The following is a 23,920-nucleotide window of genomic DNA, read 5'->3' on the forward strand; positions in this document are numbered from 1 at the left end:
GTTTACAGAATATCAGGCACATTAACAATAACATAAATACCCACAAAAACCACTATTCAATGCAACTATCTGCAATCAGCACATAAATGTATCTCTATATCGACTGTCCCGTCACATCTTACGTCAGATCAAAGGGGATTGGCACCGTTTGGCACGTTTGGCACGCGTAGTGGAAACCCAACCTGATTTGATTAACACATCTGCAAACTAATGAGTTCACATCCCTCTCAGCCAACCACAAACAGCCACAGCATCAGATAGGGAGTATATATTCAGCACTGTCATCTTAGAAAAGTCAAAAGAAAAGAAACAGAGTGAGACTGCGAGAGAGAAAGAGAGAGAGCGCGCGCGCACGAGAAAAACGCAACATTGATTTACAATGGTGGTGACCTCCTCCCAGGCTACCTTTGCATCATCAGCCCGTGGAGGTCTGCTCGCAGTTCCGTATATTTGGATACTGCGAGCTTGGACCTCCCGGACCAAAACATCAGTTTCCTCCTGGGAGAAGTTTGGCCGTCTGACGCTGCTGCTCTCTTCTGCCATGGTGAATTGAGTAAACTCTCATTACACCTTCGCGTGGCGCATTTAAGGGCGAGGAGAGGGGCTCATTTGATTGGTGTGATGTGTGTAAAACCCACTCCACACCTTCTCTCCTCCCTCTTTCCGACTTGCGCAGGTAGGAGAGACAGAGGTGGGAAAGAGGAGTAGCTGCACCAGCACGCACGGTGTGCCAAACTTGCAAAATCTGCCTGGCCACACCCAGTTGGCGAAGCGCAGGTGCGCTGCGCCTCCGCCTCGCCCGCCTGGTCTGTGAAACTAGAGGCCTGAGCTTCAATGCAACCTCCACTGTCCATTTTGGGCATGTTGCTTTTTACTGGACAAACAATGTGGAAAAGTATTAATATTTCAGTAGACATGGTCTTCTTAGATATAGCTGGTGGTTCAACTCAGTGTTTAACTCAGTGGCCTCCTCACCATGACATCTCTCCATTTCATGCATGTGTAGGTCCTGTTTGTGCATGTGTGTATTTCAGGCCTGTGTGTATGTGACAGCAGAGTGAAAAAATGGAATTTCCCCCCAGGGATTAAAGAAATATATCTTAACACCTGATTTTAAAGCTGGAGTGTGGAACTTCTATCTCCCCCCTCTGGCAGTGGGAGTAATTACACAAACAATGTTGATGCAGGCTCGTGACATCTCCCTGCAGGTGAGCTCACTCCATCTTTCCTGCTCCCCGGAGCGCTCTCTTCAAGTCTTTTTTGTTTTTACTTACCAGTCTTTTTACTTTAATTCTTCCTCTGAACACCAAGTTTCTTTTTCATTAGAAAACTTTCTTGGACGCTTCTTAAAATTGTTCACGGTAGCTTTCGTCATACCCTTAGCTCCTGCTTTGTCGCTGTGGTCTCTCTCCCCTTCTTTCCCCCTTTAGCTCTGGCTGGTTGACGTAAAACATCACTTTCGGTGCACCAGAGCAGTAAAGCTACAGAAACTGGACACCACAACGCTGGTATACTGCAGAATACAGAGAGCTTTCCCTGGCAGCGATGGGCTTAATCAGCATTATATAAACTTGTTTGGCAGGGGCCTGAATGTAACAGACGTTCATTTATATGTAAAAGCCCTGCAATCCAGCTTTAAATAGTGATACATTTGTTTCTCAGGAACACGGATACAATATGTAAGATGACAAGCAATGACAAGAAAAAGTTCCACTTACCGATGGGATGCAAGAAAAGTTATGACAGCTTTGGTAGGGAGAGAAACTAAGAGTGAATTTTAACTTTGGCAGTAATGGAAAGTCTGTAGCGCAAAGCTATGGTGCTGCCCACTGACAGGCGCCTGGCAGCAGAGCATCAAGGAGAGACTCCTGACAGGCTCTCAACAGATACCCCCCCTAACACAGCACAGAAGACACAAATGACTGCGGGTGCTTTTGATGCTTCGCTGATACTGATGTAGAACCTTCATACAATGAAAGTTGACAAGGACGCAGACAGCAAAGAAGAGCCAAAAAAGCACCTGACCAAAAAGGGGGAAAAAAAATGCTCACCAAAAACTACAGTGTGGAAACAAGGACATAAAGCTCCTGACTGATTATGCTCTTATTTCAACTGACATCTGAACAGAGCTAAACACTTAAATGCTAGAGGATAAATGCCACTCTCCATTCCCTGTCACGGTGACATGAAAACAGTGGCTTGTTTTTCATGTCATATCATGTCTTGCCTGAGGATGAAGGAACAGTATTCACAGAGAGATGAGGAGGTGGATACAGTGACGGGGTGTTTGATTTTCTATGTTGAATTATACATTAGCCAAAGTCTCTCAGACCAGACGTTTCAGAAAGACAAATGAGCCCAATATCCATAGCAATTACTGGCACGTCGGAGTCCGTGCGTTTACAGCGATGCCCTGTGTGCTCTGAGGGGGAACCGGTTAGTCACACTAACACCCTCACTAGATTCAAATCAAGTGAAACTCACATGACATGAAAAATGTCCTTGCGCACCGCTTACAATCCTGTGTTTTGCTCTGCAGCCATATGACTAAAACTTATGACAGGTACTTTGGTCAACATATTGCTTACTCCGAACGAGATAACACAGCAATAACCAGCCTGACGTGAATACAAATTGAGACAAAATAGATGGCTTTGGACAAAGTGAGCGCAACAGCACCGGCCTGACTGAACATTTAATAATTGCTTTGATATGATCGCACTAATGCAGCCAATGGCAGATTAAAAAACATCAGCAGAATGTAATCTGACACATTCAACCTGACTTGAATATGAACACCAGTGTGCCTGCATGTCCTACTATTTAAATTCAAGTTGCTTGAAAACTTACTGAATGAAATATGAATCCAAAAGTGCAACGAACATGAAAACCGCACTCTGGAGCTACCGAACAGGGAAAAAGATCTTAGGGTCATTCCTCACCAGGAATACAACATACTGAGAAATGACATGCTCAAGGCTATTAAAATTTAATTAAGTCACAATTTCCAAATATCACACTTTCCCCATAGATAACAAGCAGTGTGTCTGCAAGATCCAGCGGCACAGAGAGGCACTTGCTTAGACAGGATACAAGATAATGTAAGCACATTAAAGTAAGGACACAGCGAGAAAAGGTGACGAGACACTACGTGGCTTCTTTTTAAATGTGAAAACAGTGTGTCATGTGTGGGATGGTGCTCTTTGCGAAGTGTCTGATCAAATCTGCATGATGACAAGGGGAAACGCTGGCATGAAAGACAAGAAGAGAGATACTAACATCAGCTCTATTAATGGCTTTAAATCCCCGTAGTCATCTCGCAGTCAGTTTTACAAGTGGGAATAACATGAACGAGAATAATCTTTAGTGATATGATGGAATTCTGGATTATGAGAAGCGATTCCTGTTGAGAGTTTATGTGTCTTACACTTTTCATCCTCATAAAGAGGGATAGTCTGAGTTAACCCCCGCTGCAGTCATTACAGTCGTTTTGACTGGCACTGATGTTGCCCTCTAGAATATAAAAGGACAAAGATCATGAAGTTAAAGCATCCCGCGTTATTAAAGAGCGATTGACGGTGAGGTAAAGGTTAATGCTGGTGTTACTGGTTTTTCCTTACACTCATATACACAACCTTTTGCAATAGAGGTGCTAAAATACAAGGGCAAATTGATATGCCGCCTCACACAAAAATAACTCGCGTGGCCATATGGTGGCCTGAGCAATGAGGCTTAAGGTGAACACCATGTTTAGACTAAACAAAAAATTACTAGAAACAAATCTCATCTTTATCTAGGATCTTAAAAGGTGCCTCAAAATAAAAATAAAAATAAAAATAAAAGTAAAGTATGGGAGGAGAAAAGCAGATGTGTGCATGGTGCTGATAAAAAGCAAAGTAAATCAGATAAAAAATGACCATGAGAAGTTAAAGCAATGAAAAGGGTATTTGAAAAGCTAAAGGAGAACGCTGTGAAAACCAAAAAGTGAAAATGCGACTTGGAGCTGCTGAACTACAGACAACTTTAAAAGGTGTTGAAGTGGCAAAGAAACAGAGAAAGCTGAATTATTTTTGAAGTAAAACGACACACACAATATACTTTAACAGCTGGCTGCGGGTCGCACGGGCCACCACTGATTTATACCGAGGAAGGTATGCGCGAGGCAGATGTTGTGTGTGTGCATGTGTGTATGGTTGAGTGAATACACCCATGAGTCTATGGGAGTTGGGGTAGATGGGTGTGTGTGCGAGAGGGAGAGGGCGAGTGTGCACATACATGGGTGTGTGTATTAATTGGTTGGCAGTTTGAGACTTGAGTCTGGCAGGAGTGATAAAACAGGACCATTAAAACTCTGCATTTAAATCCAACACCCATGCCTCTCCATAAAGTTGCCATTACTAATTAAGGCGTGACTTTCTTCTCTTCTCCCTCCTCCTCTCAATCACACCGTTTAATGGCCGACACTTTCCTTCACTCTGTCACATGGCTTTGCAAGTTTTCCATTAGGCCAGTGGAAAAGTTCCTCGTGTCACTGACAAAGATCCAGATGACATTTAAGAAACTCACCAAGTCTTCTTTTTCGTCTCGTGTAATCCATTTGAAATAACAGTCATCACTCTTAAGAGGGTTTATTTGAAGTTAATTGAAGAAAAACACTGAGGCAGAGCGAGCTGTAGTAGTGGAAAGGTTCAGTCAGAGTGCAGGTTTAGTAACTTGCCTACTCATCCTAACGACTCAACAATCCCCTCATTCACCGGCCCGCTGTTCATACATACAAATGCAGTTGTTTCCATCCCCTTGGGAAAGGCACAGTGTACTCCTAACCCATCTCTTCCTGTTTCTAATGCTGTTTATGTTCCACCCTACCTGCAGCCATTCTCCCTAATTCCTTCACACGATGGGAAAGAAAGGGGCCAACACAGAGAGAACAAGGCTTCTCTTTCTTATTTTCTCGCCAAAAGGTAACTCTCAGACCGCGCTTGTGTACTATCTGATATTTACACCCTCTTGTTTCTTTATAACAAGCGCTGCTAAACAAATACTTTCCCAGAGGAGCAGCCCACCTTTGACCATGCAATCACAGCTTGGCACAGAACACAGAAGAAAAGAGCTGCGAATCCACGCTATCTGCTCTTTAACAAATGAGTGCCTGGGCTTGTGCGGATTTATGTGAGCCCTGGGCTTATGCTGTTGTGGGCCGGTCACGGTAAATCTGCTATTTTTGTCAAGGTGTGAAATGTATTCCGCTGTTAAATCACACACAGGGGCCTTACTAAGACAGCGCGGTGTACACAGATGCACACATTCCCACACACTATCTTGATTTGCTGCATGACTTTTATATGCTTCATTAAACTGTTTCTACTAGTACAAACCCACTTTGATGGCCTCATGAGTAGCTGGCTAAGGAGGTGAGGTAGGGAATCAGAGAGAGATGGATTTCCACATGACCGTGATTCACCAGAAGAAATAATCAACTAAACACTTTTCTGGATATTCTGTATGAGAAATGCCACGAGATAGAGAGATCAGAAATACTCGTAAAATAAAGGCCTCCAGTGCATCCTTCTCTACACTCCTGATCCATTCCTTTCCTCCTCCTTATTCTGTCTCCTCTTTCTTGTTTCGACATCTGTGTCCATGCAGTCTTCGTCCTTAGATCAAGCCATGAACTCTGATTAAGAGACCAAAACCTGTAGTTTGCTGGTGCATCTGTATATTTTATCAGTCTCTCCTTTATCTTCCATTTTGAAAAGGCCGATTCCTCATCTGAGGGAACACTTCCACTGTCCAGCTGGGGAAGCTGCAGACAGCTATCAGCCTGTGTCACCCTGAAAAGAGCCAGATTTTACTTCAGGAGTTGGTGGAGACCAAAACAGAGCTACGAGGAGAGAGAATATTGGACATGGATTCATCAGGTCACTAGAAATGGGACTCTTCTTGAATGCTGACTGTGTAAATAGGTTGTTCCCTGACAATTTCACCTGACGACCTTCCTCTTTCTCTGTCTCGATAAGCATGAGAACCACATTAGAATTACACTGTGCACACTACAATGATGGGTGTAATTCCAAAAGGAGCATGTATGCATGTATTTGCCAGATGACGTTACATCACCCTGTGGCAAAAGTTGATGCAGTTCCAGCTACTTTTGCAAAGGATTGCGCATGTCTCTTTTCCAAGACATCTGAATTAAGCCACCCACTTTGCCAATCCAGTCATCTCACTGACATGAATGACAACCATGCATTTCTAGTGTGAATACAGCCTACCACCTGGCTCAAACCATCTAGCGCCAGGAGCCCATTCTCCACATTGGCACCAGATTAACCAGTAGGATTCACCAGTCCAGCGACGAGGACATAACAACAGCGTGCCTCTCTGCTTTTATTAACTCGTATCTCAACAAGTCTGTTTGTCCTATCCACGGGCTCTCCAAATAAAGTTTAATTTGTTTGCCACTGGGATGTGGCCGTCACAGGCTGTAATTTATTAGTCACACTTGCACATCATCAGCAGAATATTCATAACACACCCACATCAACAACCCACAACATCCCACAGCAACAGTATAGTACTTGGGAGACCTGCCACTAACGCGACATTTCACACAGCCAGTGTGAAAACACTGCCATAGGTAGTTACCAGCTGACTGTGCCAATTCGCCATTATCAAACTGGAGTGGAGGCCCAAGTGTCAGTATGGCATGGCTGTAAAGTAGATGAATGCGTCTCTCTCTCTCTTACGCACACACTCACAGTCCTTCGCCTACATCTCTTCGGGTTCACATGTGATCCTCCTGGCACCTCAGAGCTATCAGTTCAGCATGGTGCTCCGCACATCACCCTGTCAACTCCTCTCTTAAAACTGGCATCTAAAAGCAGCCACTCTGAGCTGAATAACACTGAACAGGCTGAATGTTTGAGACACAAGAGAAACACAGACGAGAGTACAGCAGGCCTGGAAACTGTGGCCGAGGTTAAGGAGTGGTGAAGTGATGAATGGCTTGTGGAAACATGGTAAAGAAAAAAAAGGAAGCAGTTAAATATATAAAAACCCAGGAAGAAAGTCACAAGAACTAATAGGAAGACAGAAATATAGGTAGAGGAAAGAAGCCAGAGGCGCTAAGATAGAGTTTGCCAGGGATGAAGCTAAACCTTCAGGGTGCAAAAATGAAGTTTTGTACAAGAAGAGAGCAACTCTAGCAGTACTGCTGCTGCTCTGCTGATGATGATGGTCACCATGATGACTATAACCCGGGGCTTGTTAAGACATTAATTCCACACGCACACACACATACACCAGTGATCTCTTTTTTTTTTTTTTTCATCTGCCCTCCCACTCAAAGCACAGGCTCACACGAGGCGTGTGGGCTCTCGTTTGAAACTTCATCTCGAAATTAAGCCCCACTCATCTCTGAGCTTTGCCTGAGGTGCAGAACAACACTACTGAGAGAGAAATGGTGCAGAGGAGAGTCGAAGCGATTGGGGAGGGAAAACGGAAAGTTAGAGACGAAGTACAGAACAAAGATACAGAGAGAGGAAAAACCAATGAGAAAGTGCCGTGGGAGAGTAAGATGGAGGAGGAGAGCGGTGACAGATGGAGGAATAGAAAGAGGATAGAAGAAAAAATAGTTGCTCTAAACCCTTTGGTAGAAAAAGCCAGTGCTGCAACAAGGAGGGCATTCACTGCATGCAATTTTGATGAGTATAATACAGCAAAGTAGGGAATGGAGATCTCTCCACTTCAAATGCTTCTTTTCATTTCTCACCACTTAGCCACCACTCTGACAGTGTTAAACACAGGGTACAAGCAAAAACTAAATGCAAATTGTCCTGCCAAAGGTGAAAGCTGTCTCAAGACAGGTGGAAGTATTTTCGTATGCTAAAAGTCAGCTGGAATGAAAGGACTGGGAGGGAAAAGAGCTGTAGACAGAGATGCAGAGTAGAGGAACTGAGCTCACATGATTAGATGGGTCCACTTACCCCAACTTCCACGTGATCTGAGCCCTTGTCATCCTGCTTGTGGAGGATCTCAAAGTAGTATCGTCTGGACGAGATTAGGCTGAGGGAAGAGAGAGCTATTGTTAGATGTTTGACGCTGTTGAAGAAAATAGAATCTATCTTCTATTATAAGCCACAGCAGGTCCTTCAACCTTAGAGTATTTTTCATTCTGACATTCTGACTGTTACTGTGTGGGCATCTTCCAGAAATACAACCGAGAGCAACTTCCGGTCACCTAAAACTAAAGTTATAAAAGGGTTTAATGAGACTGCGGCGAAGGAAGGTAAACAGTTTAACTTTAAAAGCGCAGTCATAAAAACATATGTCAACTGGACCTGAGAATAGACAGGTTAATCAGCCTGGAATATAAATCCACGCCACGGGCGAGATGGCGAAAAAAGACAGCAGTGAGCCAGGATATTATCAGCCTCGGGTCCTGAATAAAACACTCCTTCTGCGACGCTGAGGAAGAAAATCGATGCTCCACATAAATCAACATTTTACTTTTATGCAGGCTCCAGTATTTCTCTGGATCTACTGGTTAGACTGAGTAGAGCTCTGATTTGAAGTTTCACTGCGCATGTTGTTCCCTGCATTGATGAAACACACACACCAGGCGACAATGCTTTATTCTTATCAGAAACACATCTCGGATAATAGGCCAGCATCTGCTGCTGAATGAGAGACACCAGAGCACTGCTCCACACATCATTAGCTCTCAAAACACACACACACACACACACACACACACACACATGCAATTGAACACATACAGAAACACACTGCTGGGCAGTACATAAAATCATGTTGCTGCTTGTAATCATGTACAGTACTCTTTTATAGTGTATTAATACTATGTTTGTTAAAGCATGTGGCTTAAGTGCACTGAAAAGATATTATTAGAAGGATAAAAAGGCACTGTCTTGGAAAATCGAATTCCTACAAACAAGACTGTGCTGATTCTGTTGCTGCAGCCCGGTAATTTGTGAGACATTTGCTACTCTGAACTTTGGAGTCATCTGGCTCCTCCATATTCATGTGCTCTGATTCAATAAGATATGTGGTGCTTTACTCTTTTTTTTCCCTTACTGTTCTTTTTCTGTCTTTGCTTATGTTTCCTTCTCTCTCTCTGTGTGTGTGACGGTCCCCTTCCTCTCTCCTGTCTCCTGTTTGTCTCCTGACACAAACACAAGCATATCCTCTTTGATGGAGTCTGTGTTTTGAATTGAAAATAGCCCCACGAATACAGGAGATAACATGAAACCAGGACAAGCCGAGCAAACAGAGAAACTTTCGTAGCATGAGTATGTGCATGTATATGAGTTTCAAATCATTTATTCTTTTAGTCTTTACAATGACAGAAGTGACAGATGCCTATTAAACAAGTTCTTAGAGGTCAAGGTGACATTTTAAAGAAATACTTTACCCACAAAATGTCCATTTGTATATGCCATTTTACCTTGACCTCGTGAAAACACCTTTGTTTGCCTCCACAGAGAACTGTGAACATACTGATTTATTGATTGAGTGGGACCAGGTTTAACAACAGAAAGACTACCAATATATCTCAAGGCAACCCGGGAATGGGCACAGTGACGTCACCATGGACGTCGCTGCCATGTTGATGGCTACGGACAGCAGTAAACAAACGCAGTAGTTGAGTCACATCCAGTGGAGAAAGCGAGGGAAAAGATGTTAAGATGCCAGAAAGGAAAGGGAATTTACTGGGATACACTGAACCACGAAGCCAGGGACCGGTATATGGAAAAAATGAATGCTATAAATGGTTTGGACCTAGCCTTGGACCAAAACGTCTTGAAAACGAACCTCGTTTTTGGTTTGGGGGTTCCCAGTCTAGACCAATTCACGTCTCCAAAAATGTTCAAATCAAACATGTAATGTACTCACCTCATAGGCACAGATGTTAGGAAGGTGTACAGGGGGTTGCCGTGTGTTTGTATATCCTTTATTGTTCAATAAACATGAATTTTTATCTCGGATGTCTGAAATTTTCTTCACCCCTTCTTCGTCCTGCAATGAATGAGTGCACCGGCTTTCTACGGCGCCACAGCGCCACTATAGCGGTTGGGAGGTGTATTGCACATTGGTAGTGAGAGGCTTACATCCGAGATAAAAATGCATGTCACAGGACCATTTGTGAATGACCATTGACTCCAACGACCACCGTTGCAGCAGCAAACTACGTCCAACTGTGTTCGATTCAACTGCCTTGAGATAACTATGACCTGGATAAATTAGAATATCCACAGGCACTACCAATGTATCCTTTTACAAACTCACGCAACTGATGCAGTATTATCCAAGTCTTATTTACCCAGTCGCATGTTCAGTACTGCCCCAAATGGGCATTTTTACTAAATCTCACTTAAACTATTTAAAAGTGATCTGAAAGTGAAACGTATACATGTTTGCTTCAAAGCCAGACACCAATACAAAGGTCTTTTAGTGAAACTACATGTGTACAGTATGGAAAGGACTGAACATTCATTCATTCATTCATTTCTGTAACGCTTATCCTGTTGGGGGTCGCAGAGGGGCTGGAGCCTATCCCAGCTGACATTGGGCGAGAGGCAGGGTACACCCTGGACAGGTCGCCAGACTATCGCAGGGCTGACAGATAGAGACAGACAACCATTCATGCTTGCTTTCAACCTACGGGCAATTTAGAGCCACCAATTAACCTAACCTGCATGTCTTTGGACTGTGGTGGGAAGAAAACCCACGCTGACACAGGGAGAACATGCAGACTCCGCACTGAAGGGCTCCCTCACCCTAGGGTCTGAACAACCCCACCCTGGATTGGAACCTGGAACCTTCTTGCTGTGAGGCGACAATGCTAACCACTGCACTTGAGACTTGGTTTATGCTCCCCAAGTTGTGTGAAAACAGGTGTTTTGATATAGTTATGCTGTTGGTAAATGCGGTCCCCAGTCAATCAATTGCCACCATTTTCTGTGGAGGCATGTAAGAAAAACAAACCTCCTATCAGAAATTCAAGGTAACCCAGCATGACTAATTCAATATACAACTGGTCATTTTGTGGGTTAAGTATTCCTTTAAAGTTGCTTGTTTTGTAAAGAGACAAGGGGAAAGAGCGCCACATTTCAGAAGCCAAATTGTTTGTCCTGGTCTTTCACGATAAAGACTGCCAAGTTACAGTTATAGCATGGACTTCTTTGGCAGTGTATGTGCGTTTCTGTTCCTGATGCAGCTGACCGAATTGAAGGGAAGGACAAAGGCTGAAGAGGGTGGGGGTCACGTGTTGCTCCGTGCACAAACGCCACGGCATCATCCGGCTGCCCAGCGTTCTGTAACCAATAAATCATTGCAGGTGCAGGAGAGCGGTGACAGTGTTCTAAGGTCACTCTCTCATGAATAGGGAACATCTCTGTGTGCAGCTGCTGAAACGGCATTCAGCGAACTTAAGTGCCACTTTCAGCTCCTGGCACCCTGCTTGCCCTTTCACATATGATTCAAACATAACGCTATCCCAGTGTTTGAGCTGAGCCATAGGCCTACTTAAAAAAAGGAAAATAAAATGTCATTTTGCATTCACCTCAGACAAAACACAGTCAAAAGACTCATTAGATTAGGTGAGATCAGATGAAACTTTAATGAATATAATGAATATCTGGGGAAATCGAGCAATTAGAATCATCTCAACCAGAGAACTGAGGGCAAGATTTCATCTGTAATAAAATATAAAGTAATGTGTCCAATGGAAAATCACTGTCAGACAAAACACAGCTGGCTCACAAAAAGAGGGATTTAGGGTTTAACCAGACAATAGAGAATAAAAGTCAAGGACTTGCATGTACTTTCTCAAGCATTATTTCTTCATGTTCAAGGACTTCACTCAAAGCAAATAATTCATTTTCAAATATAACTTGTTATTAAACAAATAAATGATGTGATATACATCTCTATTTTTAATGAGGGGTTACTTATCACATTCTTTTTAGCCATAACTGTATAAAATCCTCACCAAAACATTTCAAGCTAGGCTGCTTATACTACTATGATGCACCACTTCCTCACACTTATAAAGTTCTAATCCAGAGAATTTTCAGAGCGAGAACGTCAACATAACCATGGAAACACACTACTAGACCCATAAGAATTGTCAAGCCATTAGAAAACGGAGTACACATAATAAAGACAAGGAAAATCATCTTTGAAGTACTGTACTGTAGAATCATCCGAAAGTAGCGCAAGGAAATGATGCCAGCTGGAACTGGAGTTTTTACTTTTAGTTTTCGGCTGAGCTGTTACAACTGTGCACCGCTGAAGAGGGAGGAAGAGAAATTACATTGACAAGCCGGCTCAAGTTAAGTCATGTTAAGTTTAGCCATGCCAACATACACTCACCGGCCAGTTTATAAGGTACACCTTTTCAACTGCTCACTAACGCAAACACAACCATCTCTAGGGTTTACAGAGGATGGTCTGAAAAAGAGAAAAGAAAAAAGAAAATTTGTTTCAACTGCTTTTGTTTTTTTTGTTTTGTTTTTTCTTTAATATAATATGAACAAGGGTCAGGTGCACTTCTTTGGAAATTGCTGCAGTGTGTATGTGTCCGTATGAATGTGTCCTGTTGTTTTTATTGAGCAGCAGTTCTCTGGGTGAAAATGTCTTGTTGATGCCAGAGGTCAGAGGAGAATGGCCAGACTGGTTCAAGATGATAGAAAGGCAAAACATCCTGACAACCAAGGTTTGCAGACGACCATCTCTGAACAAACAACACCTCAAACCTTGAAGCACATGGGCTACAGCAGCAGAAGACCACACCAGGTGCCACTCCTGTCAGCTAACAACAGGAAACTGAGGCTACAATTCACAGAGGCTCACCAAAATTGGACAATAGAAGATTGGAAAACGTTGCCTGGTCTGATGAATCTTGACATTCAGATGGTAGGGTCAGAATTTGGCGTAAACAACATGAAAGCATGGATCCATTCTGCCTTGTATCAACGGTTCAGGCTGGTGGTGGTGGTGTAATGGTGTGGGGGATATTTTCTTGGCACACTTTGGACCCCTTAGTATCAACTGAGCATGGTTTAAACACAACAGCCTACCTGAGTATTGTTGCTGACCGTGTCCATCCCTTTATGACCACAGTGTACCCATCTTCTGATGGCTACTTCCAGCAGGATAATGCACGATGTCACAAAGATCAAATCATCTCAAACTGGTTTCTTGAACATGACAATGAGTTCACTGTACTCCAGTGGCCTCCACAGTCACCAGATCTCAATCCAATAGAGCACCTTTGGGATGTGGTGGAACGGGAGATTCATGTCATGGATGTGCAGCCAACAAATCTGCAACAAGTGTGTGATGCTATCATGTCAATATGGACCAAAATCTCTGAGGAATGTTTCCAGCACCTTGTTGAATCTATGCCATGAAGAATTAAGGCGGTTCTGAAGGCAAAAGGGGGTCCAACCTGGTACTAGAAAGGTGTACCTAATAAAGTGGCCAGTGAGTGTAGGCCTACTGGTTTTGCCTGAGTTTTAAGGGTGGAGCAGTGGTGTCGGGCAGGACATCATCAAGGCAAGGACTTAAGAGGAGGGAGAGCGAACCTCAAGACAATGCCTCAGTATTTCAGAAAAAAAACCCCCGAAGTGATTTCTGATTCTGAGCATTTTAATTAAAATGACTTGAGCAAAGCATTGGTCAGAATTTAACACCTTATATGATTCATTTGAATTTCAAGGCCTTTTTAAGCACTTTGTTAAAATGGGGCTATTTTCAAGGTAATCCAGTGCTTGATTTTTCCCCCTCAAAATTCAAGCACTTCAAGGACCTTGGGCGAAGCAAATTAGCAAATTAAATTTTAAGTTGGCATAGCATTGAACATCCTGAACTCAAAATATCATTTTTTGGCAGGTAATTTATTGAGTTCCTGTCCCTGTGCATATGACTGTAGATGGGTTTTAGGGATATTAGTGCATTTCCTGACCATTCATTAGATTGTCTCTTTCAGCCCATAATCTGACTCCATCTGGGGGATAATCTAATGTCAGATCTGAGAGGATGCAGTCTGCCGCCACAGTGTTTCAGAGTCAGGCGGATACACAACAGCACACAAGGCGGACTTAACACACTTAAAATAAAAAATCGCACAGATATATGCAGAAAAATGCATCCTCATTGAAATATCCTTTGTCAACATTTGCGGATCTCTTTCTTCTATCCCCTCGCCGCTCTCAGAAACTCAAAAATACACACAAACACACTTAAAGAGGCACAACTTCAGCAGTGACAGATTGGCAGCTCAGCCAATACAAACCTGTTTACCTGTTGCCAGATAAGACAATGCGCCCATTCACACACACACACACACACACACACACACACACACACACACACACGCACGCACAGACACAAAAATACACACACGCCACAGATAGCAGGCCTATAAACAGTAGCAGAGCAAGATGCAGACAAACAAAAGGATCATATCACACTGAGAAACAGAGACGGATAAACAGATGAAGACAGCAGAACATCAAGTCCTATTCACACATAAATCTATCTTTTGTTTAGCTACTTCCTTTCTATTTTCCTTTTGTGATTTCAAGTCATTTTGTACGCCAATTCAGTCCCAATTTCAATTTTGGGCTGTGTAATTTACTTCCTCTGTGGAGGTGAGACATTTGTTGATTCATTGTCTGCAGGCTGCAGTTGTCGGCTGTTAGTTATCTCCTTTTTTAAGCTTCACATGATTTCTTGGTGAATGTGTCCTGTCTTCAATTTGGTGTGAAAAAGACAGATATTCTTTGGGAAAATAAAAGACAGAAATGAGTCATAAGCGTCCAAATAAAGATGTGGTCAGAGACAAATGAGAAAGATGTGAAGGAAACGCTGTTATTAAAAAAATTCGACAAAGAAAGAGAAAAATTGAAATACTTTTTCAAGATCTCTCCTCTTTCTGAAAGTATATTAAAGTGAAAGACTGGAGATAAAGGTGTTGCGTGAGTCTACGTGTGTGTGTGTGTGTGTGTGTGTGTGTGCACCAGTCTCCCTGTGATGGATGACGAGGCGGGCTCCGGTTGAAAGAGATGAAGAGACAGAGAGACAGGCGGAAAGAAAGATGAAGGAGGAGCGATAAATAGCAAATGAACAGCAGAAACAGAGTGGGAATTATAAATGCTTTCTGTATCTTAAAAGGAGAGAAAATACATTACAGTGAATATCACTGAGACGTGATTTCATACAGAACGCCATGCCAGATGAGGAAGAAAAAAAAAACCCATAAAAGAGCAAGTGAAGGGCAAATGAGAGATGGAAGAGAAAAGAATAGCTATTAGCGTGTGACTCAGAGGATGAGTAGAGGACACAAAACAAGAGTCTAATTGCCTGACTAATTGGAGTCTTTGTTTCCAGTTTCCCTTCATTGGGCTGAACGGATAGAGACAGACAAAGGAGCTCGACTGGGCTGGATAACACAAGATGGGACTGTTGGAGCTAAACAATATCCGCGGAGTATCATCGCTGCCCAAAATCTGCTGGATTTGAAGTATGAAATATTTATTTGGCACGAACGTATAGAGAGAGGTCTTTTTTCTACTGCTGGGAGACAAACTCCTTTCACAAGCATCTCAATGAAGATGCTCGCACTGTGGGTTTGTCTAAAGGAATATACAAAAGCCCGGGTGCACAACACCGAGACAACTGACAAACAGATTGACACGTACTGGTATTCACACATGCACCCTCATATTACTAACCTGATTTGCAGTAAGCAAAAGCTGAAGTGAAATGGAGACAGTATACTGTCTGCCCTTGGTAAATATCAATCCTCTTCCTCTTGCTTTCCCTTCATCTCACCTATCTGCCTGCCAGCTACAGCAAATTCCCAATTCTACTTTTCCAGTATCTCCTCTCTTTTTCCCCAACTCAATTTCTCATTAGTGATATCTGACTGTCACCCCGTCCCTCTCTCTCTTCTTAGATTCCTCCCTCTCTAATACCCACAGGTGGCCTTTAAATAAAAGACTCAGTGAGTGCTCTCCCCGCAACTACATTAATGATACCACTGTTTAGAGCTGCCCCAAGGAGACGCACAAACTTCACTTTTCTCCCCTCGCGCTCTCTCTTCTCTTCACTCCATTTCTCATGCATTCCTCTAATCCATCAGAGAGCTATCATGCTGCTCTTCCCTGCAGCCTCAATAAATCCTCTTTCTTCCATCCCCTCCCTTCGCTTCGTCCCCCGTCTGCTCTCCTTCATCCCCTGCTCTTTCCCCGGTCTCCCCCCTCTCTTCTCCTGTATCTTGTGTCCGTTGCTTCTCTCCCAATGCTTCTCTCTTCCAATATCTCCCGCGTCCAATTCCCCTATATGTAATTATCTAATATGGCATTACAGCATTACTATCTTCAGTGCTTTTTCTCCTCTATGCCTCTACTTCACCCCCTTCTCACTTTGATTTTGTATTAACACGCCTTCTCCTCTGCTACTGGCCTGAATGCGTGGATATGTGAAGAAAAAAAAAAGAATTAAGTATCTCACAATGCCTTGCTCTCCTGGGGTTTATGTATTTGTGCCACACTGAGACGCATGTGCTCTTTTCATCCCAGCGATGTGCAACTACAATTATTACGTACATCAAGGTCACACAATACTACATGCGGAAGCTACTGAGGATTTATCTATGGGGGGAATGTAAGAGGTACACGATTATATATTAGGAAGTAGGGGGGGATTAAGGGACAAGGCTCGCAACATTTTTCTTATTGTCGACAAATCCAATTAAAAGACCAAAACCAACAATGAATTGATCCAACTAACAAGTATTGTCTGTGTATCCAAAGCCTGATAAAGCCTATTCTTCTCTGCCATGGAGCTCCAATGTTGTCCAAAAAAACACATCAATGAGCCCCATTTTTGCACTGGCTGCAGTGTTCCTTCATTATGATAAACATGGGAACTAGAGTTTATTTTGGAGCCAATACACAGCACACAGTGGTGCCTCTCTGGTGTAAATACACCATTTAGTCCTTAAAAATTAAACTATCTGTCCATGACCAACTTTTTTTGAAGATTTATGTCTTCAATAATAATGAGTGTGTGTAGCCCCAATCTTATTCCTTACTATATTGAAAGACAAGGGTCTACTTACATAGTAATTGTTTAATGACGCACATTTTCAGACAGTCTTGAATTCACAGTATGTACTCTGTTGCACCTGAATGTGACAGAAATTGTTTTGCCATCCATATTTGCAGGGTTAACTGCTAGGAAGACCATCATACCCCCATGGTTCTCCCCTGAGCCTCCATTGACAAAAAAAATGTCTGAGCTACATTAGGGATATTGCTCCCATGTACCCTATTTCCACCAAAATTAGCACATGTATGCAGGTTTTCTAAACACTGGAACACTCACTAAAAATAGGCAATAATCTCATTTCTAATTGCCAGTAGACCAGAGCTGTGTAAATGGCTCTGCAGCAAACGAGTATGCCTTTCTATTTTTTTTTTTTTTCTTTTTATGGGTCATGTGCGACATCACAAACAGGCTGAAAAACAGGTTAGTAATGTGTAGAAAGCAGCATGGAGGCCAGTGAAAATGTCATGGTCATTAGGCACCTTCTTGTTTTATCTCTTTTACTTATTAAAGCGACATTGTGCAACATTTTCAGTTGTTTATTGGCAAAAATGATGTCTGTATTCATAAATATGTCATCATTGGTGTATTATTACCTCCACCAATTATCTGACTTAATCTCGTAAAAGGAGAATTTTGGATTTGTTTGTACATTGTGGGGCAAGTCGTCTGGGGGGTTTCATAACATTTCGTCATCTTGAGAATACATCCGCCAGCAAGGGACATACAGCACTGCCTTCGGCATTTTCACTGAGAGCCAGGCCAGTGCTGTGTGACTGAGAAGCCGAAAGAGAGGAGCAAGAGGAGCAAGAGGCGCTTCGCTACTACCCCAGCACTACTGCAGCATAACACAGTCCCACTCTTTGAGCATAATGCAGGATCATGCATATGCAGCATCACAGGAGACGGAATCCTCATCACCAAGAAAGCGCAAAAGGGAATCAAAAAGGCAACATGACCAGCGAATTCAAAAAACGAGGGTCAACATCGGGGTAGCCTTTCCCAGGTGGAAAGAGCTGCTGAAGGAGAAAGGTAATGCAATCACAGGCGAGCACCCTCCTCAGCGCTAACCGTTTATTGACCGTACAGTTGCCGTATCAGGAGGTGAAGCTGCTCATCAATTGTGCCTCTGTAGAAGTCGCTGATGATCTGGGGTCTCATACCGAATTTCTTCAAGCGTCGGAGGCTGTAGAGGCGCTGTTGGGCCTTCTTGACGACGGCGGTGATGTGGCAGTCCCAGGTCAGGTCCTCCTCGATGTTACCCCCAGATATTTAAAGGAGTCTGCCCTCTCCACCGCTGAGCCGTTGATGGTGACAAATGGTAGGACCTCCTTCCTCTTCCTGAAGTCAACAATGACCTTCTTGGTCTTTGTGACGTTCAGGGACAGGTGGTTGTCTCAGGTTGGTCACCTCCCTCCTGTAGGCATACTCATCCCCACCGGAGATCAGCCCCACCACTGCTGTGTCGTCCGCAAACTTCAGTCACCTCACAGTCATTGGTGTAGAGGGAGTACGGGCATGGGCTGAGAACACAGCCCTGTGGCGCCCCCATGCTGAGAGTCAGAGTCAGAGTCAGTGGTGGTGGCTCGTCACTCCATCATGCCGGCAAAGGGGCTACAATTAACACATCCACCCAGGTGTTGTATTTCCATCACTGCCAACTGCAGCTGGGGCAGATAAATATCTGTGACTACTGCAGAGTCATTTGGTGTAAATGCCGATTGTAACCTTTCCCATTATATTCCAAAGCCAGATGTTTGAGGGTGTTAGTGTTTTGGGTTTTTTTTTGTCAAGTAGGAGAGGGGCTATAGAAATATCATTAGCTGTAATTCATGAAGCACAGGCGTCCATGAAACAGGCTTTAGATATCCACTGGCTTTCTTTCGGAGCCACATTGTTTGTAGAGTGGGCATGAATGTCGGATTTTAGAAAGTTACGGAAATTGTTGGATGCAGTCCACCCAACTCTGATGCTGGAAAGGTGTCAGGGTTCAGACTCTGTTGGACCACCTTTATGCGTCAATGGTGTTTGTTGAAAATAAGAAAATTAAAGAACAATGCTTGCCTTATCTATTAACTCCTCTTGTAATAAAGTGTGTGTGTGCAAACGTCTGCATGTTCATGTGTCCATGACGTGTCTGCATGTGTGCCTGGCTATTGATCTCTTCTAATGCCATCTCGATACATCCTTGATATCCTTGAAGTCGCTTTTCCAAACAGCTTACATATCCGCTCCCTAGCTGCTCTGAATCTAATTTCTGCGTTTCCTCGGACTGAGCTGACCCTCCGTCATCATTACTGTCTCTAATCACGTTTGGCCAGGAGTGGCCCTGTGTTACCGTTTGGTGGTACTCATGCATTACTGCCAATCAGATGTCCGCTGCCGCAGTCTTTCACAGCTCAAGAGATGTGCATCAACACCCCAAAGACATTCTGATTAAACATAAGCCACCACACACATGAACACACAGAAACACACACACTCAAACATAGATTTGTGTCTCGGCAGGCTCCCATCACTCATAGAAACAGATGGCGGAGTGAAGGCCTGGGGGAAGAAAGTGGGACAGAGAAGTCATTGCTGGCTTGCTGGCAAACAGCTTCATTCTAATTCAACAGCTACAGTGCATCAACCAATTACCTTGTGCGGAGAGCTGTTGGCATTAAGGTTGCTATTCAAACTCAAACACAATCAGGGATATGAGTGCACACAAAGACAGAAACATACAGTCACTCACATGTAATTGATTATATATCCGTATACATGAGACAGTGCAGGTGCTTTCTGCGGAGCAGGTGCAACATTCAGCTCGTCTCCACGCTCAACCAGTATTCCTATGATGCCATGAGCACAAGTACTATACTTTCCTCCCTTTAAATGCTTGAGTTTCCACGCCAGCTAATAGCCAGCAGTGCTTAAATGATTCAATTATAGATACTGAGAGATCCCATAGTGAAATAACTGGTCATTCTCCACTAGGTTTCCCTCATTGTTGCTGGGAAAGGCGCGGTTAACTCTCTCCTTCCAACTATTATCGGCCTTTGGAGGTTTTCTGTGAAGCCATGTGTATAGAAAACAAATGGGAGTGTTTGCAGTGTGTTAAAAGCGCAGGAACCAAAGGGAAACAGAGAGACGAGAAAGTGGAGAAAGTTAAAGGAAGAAAGAAAGGTCTAAAAATGTGAAAAGGCGCACACAAACACACAGACGCCCACGTGTCTGTAGAGGACTGCGGCCGCATAAATGTCACTTCCAGCAGTTTGTGAACTGAAAGCTGCTCCTTCAAAATGCCAGCTGCGGCGTCCCAGATAACCTTGGAATCCTCTCTTGCCTTTCCTCCTCACCACGTTACTGTCAAAGGTCAGCAGCAACCATTTTTAATTTCAGTTATTACACCTAAAGGTGAGAATCTGAACAGACGATGCTCTTATGTTCGAAAAGCAGGTAAATGCACACAAGACACACAGAAAATTGTTTAATTGACTTCCGCCTTTTTGCCTCGTGGCCTTTTTTTGAACTCTGGACTTTATTCTGACGAGATTCAGCCAGCGCTCATTAGTGTCCGATATCTTTCAAACAATATTCCTTTTAATCTTCCAACTGCTGTTAATCACATCCCAGTCTGAGCTGCTCAAAAGCCTCTGAAACGCTTGACGTCAGGCGTCAAACTAGCTCAGTATGCAACTCAGCACAGTTCAGTTTATAGAATTTTAGCAAATGTCAATCTCCCCGGTGTTGTCTATACAGCCCCAGGCTCCGGTAGCTATGTCAGAGAGCAGAGATACTGTTGACAGGGTTATCTGGGTTCCCCATCTGACTACTTCACTGTCACTCATCAAGCTGTTGTGACAGCACCTAGCAGGCACTGCCAAACTATCACTTCACAGGTATGAGCGGAGGTGGAGACAAAGAGTTAGGAAGACAAAAAGGGACACTTTCAACTTGACACAGGTATTATTTTTAAAGCCAGGTTGTAGGTGCCATCAAAGAGAAGTCGCTTTTTGGTACTTCTTTGTTTGATTCGGGCTAGTTTGAGCGTTGTGAGGCTTGATTTTGAATGTCATCCAACTATTATTTTCACTAACAACTAATTAACGATAAATATCTGCAATTTTTTTTTTTCATTGTTTAGATGTTCCCTACCACCTCTGGCAGGCCTAGTTTTTTTGTACTTTTTAAATTATTTGGATGTTACTGCATACATTTAGTGACAGAGGATTATTTATGCTCCTCATTTATGCAGTTGTACATCCTTGACCTGCGACTATTTCACGCTAATTGGGGGTAGATATATATTTTAATACATGATGATATTAAAAATGCTTTTTGGATACATTGAGCCCATTGTTTTCATCTGTCCCCATCTTCCTTCCCCTTGGACTTGTTCATGAATTTAATATTTAGTGACTGTAATGTTCATGATATGTTCACTCATGAATTTTCTTCTCCTTTGATTTATTTTTCAATCTTTTGTGAATGTTGAGAATATGAATGTTTTTTTTTTTGTTTTTGTTTTTTAGATTCATTGGTATTCTTATATTGAGTAATTTTGTAGAAATCTAATCTTTCTAATGTTATTAGCCAACTGTTGACACATTCATTTTGAGGAAGTTCTAGGTGATAATAAGTAGGGTTGGGTATTGTTTGGGTCTTTTCCGATACCGGTGCTGAACCGATACTTCTAAAACCATACCGGTGCTTAAACGGTGCCTGAACCGATACCTCAAAATATGAGTTTTTTTATGGAGGTTGAAAAGTGTCTCAAACGGGCCACCTTTCAGAAATGTGAGTATTTTGTATAACAGTTTTAAATTATAATAAAAACAATGCTTTTATTTATTTATTGCTGGGGAAAATTAGAAATACTTAGGTATAAATAGGTATATGAACTCTATTAACAGTTTTAAAATATAATAAAAAACACTTGACAAATTAACATTACAATTATATTAACTCTATTAAAGTCCGGTCTCTGTAGGCAGCCCAGGCTCTGCAAATGGCAACAAAAACATTTTGGTCCAGGCTGCACCAACCATCCAGCATGAGATCAGCGGAAGCAAGCACACACACATGAACGCGGTGCCCATGTCTCACGGTCTTGCGCAAGCACGCACACGTGAACGTGGTGCCCAGAGAGGCAGTTAGAGCTACAGGCTACAATGAGGCTAAAAACAGAGTTCAAATAACGTTTTTCCAAACAACTTTTTATGTCGGGGCTTCAGGACACTTGGATCACCACGGACGAGCAGTATGGAGATATTCTGTGGTTTCAGTTATGTGTTTTTGGACGTTTGAATCTGGGGCGCCGTAAGCCTGCATTAGGTGGAGTTGTGTTGCTACCCCCTCTCCCCTGGGATCTCCACAAATGTTGTGAGGACTCTAAAACTTCACCTGAGCCTCCCTCGGCATATGGGTGAGTAGATAATGGCTGAATTTTCATGTTGGGTGCACTATCCCTTGAACAGGTGTGTAACTCCAGGGTACCTGCCAGCTATCGCTCGTTCATGACAGAGTCACGGAGGACGAGGGGAGGAGGGGCAAGCTAGCTCCGTTGTGTTTGATAACATTGTTGAACATAAACAGAAGTGACGCCAAATGGTGCTTAGCGTGCCTTTAAATAATATACACTCAACAAATGAATGAATGATTCTGTTACATGTAACGTCCAATAGAGGGAGACACAGCATTAAAAAGAAAGCACCAAAAGGAGATACCGTAATGTGCATTTTGTTTCCGTTCAGTAGGTATCGGTTGTATAGGTACCGGTTCCATGTAAGCACCGACTTTTGGTACCCAACCCTAATAATAAGCCAAACCATCCCTGTAGTCCTCTGATTGTATAACTGGTTTATAAAGGCAGCTCTTTTGTGTTTATATCTACATATATCAAATTTTGGTGATGCTGCTCATATGTTTGATGAAGGTCTGAGGGACTGAAAAAAGGACTGAGAGAAATTCTAGCAATAAGCAAGACAGTGTGCGGGAGCTCCTCTCTATCTTCAAAATTGCTGAGACAATAAAATGACAAAATAGTGAATAATGTCCCATCGCAATTGCCCAAAGTCCAAGTCCAAAGTGGTGTCCTCAAATTGCATTTTTTGGTCTGACCAACACTCTGACACACAAACTTATAACAGGAAAAAGCAGCAATTCTCCCGTTTAAGAAGCTGATGCAGACAAATGTTTTGTATTCAAGCTTGATAAAAAAATGTAAATGACTGATCAGTCATCAAAATTGGGAATTCATTTATTGTCAGTCAGCTAATTAGTTATTACCAATCCCAAATCAGGACGTCTATGGGGCTATAAATATTTGATTTGATGATTGTTACCACATTTCATTTAACAATGTGCTCATATGAATCTCAGGTTCATGGAGCCATAGAGGATAGAAGGAAGCATTTTGCAAGAGCAGAAAGAAAGAAGCTGATTAAGAGAGAAAGACAGAGACAGCATGAGGGACAAATGCTCTCCATCCTCAAGTTTTATTCAGCAAACTTTAAAATTAGAATGCAGGCATAACTTCCTTACCAACGCACACACACACTCATTAAATAGTGTGAGTCATTACCTCCAGGTGGTCGCAGCCAGGTGGTGTGGATGACTACCAGATCTCCCAAACAGGTGTACTGATCCTGCATTCCTGTCCATGCCATCTATTTAAACGGCCACCTAGGACGGACTTTCGCACATCACGGCAACAGGAAGGCCACACCCTACTGACAGAGCATCACTGCTGTCAGTTTCTGAACGGCGTACATCTTTGCTGCGTGCTGTTTGCATGACA

At 42.9% G+C, this 23,920-nt stretch overlaps 1 protein-coding gene across 1 annotated transcript in view; it reads right to left on the reverse strand.

The window, feature by feature from the left end:
• b4galnt4a (beta-1,4-N-acetyl-galactosaminyl transferase 4a) overlaps positions 1-23,920 on the reverse strand; it is a 185,358-nt gene that overhangs the window by 18,716 nt on the left and 142,722 nt on the right. Inside the window, exon 8 of the mRNA XM_033635150.2 lies at positions 7,986-8,064. Within this exon, the coding sequence (XP_033491041.1) occupies positions 7,986-8,064 (79 nt within the window). The remainder of the gene's footprint in view (positions 1-7,985; positions 8,065-23,920) is intronic.

Source organism: Epinephelus lanceolatus, chromosome 5 (genome assembly GCF_041903045.1).
Source record: "Epinephelus lanceolatus isolate andai-2023 chromosome 5, ASM4190304v1, whole genome shotgun sequence".
In the NCBI taxonomy this organism is placed as follows: domain Eukaryota; kingdom Metazoa; phylum Chordata; class Actinopteri; order Perciformes; family Serranidae; genus Epinephelus; species Epinephelus lanceolatus.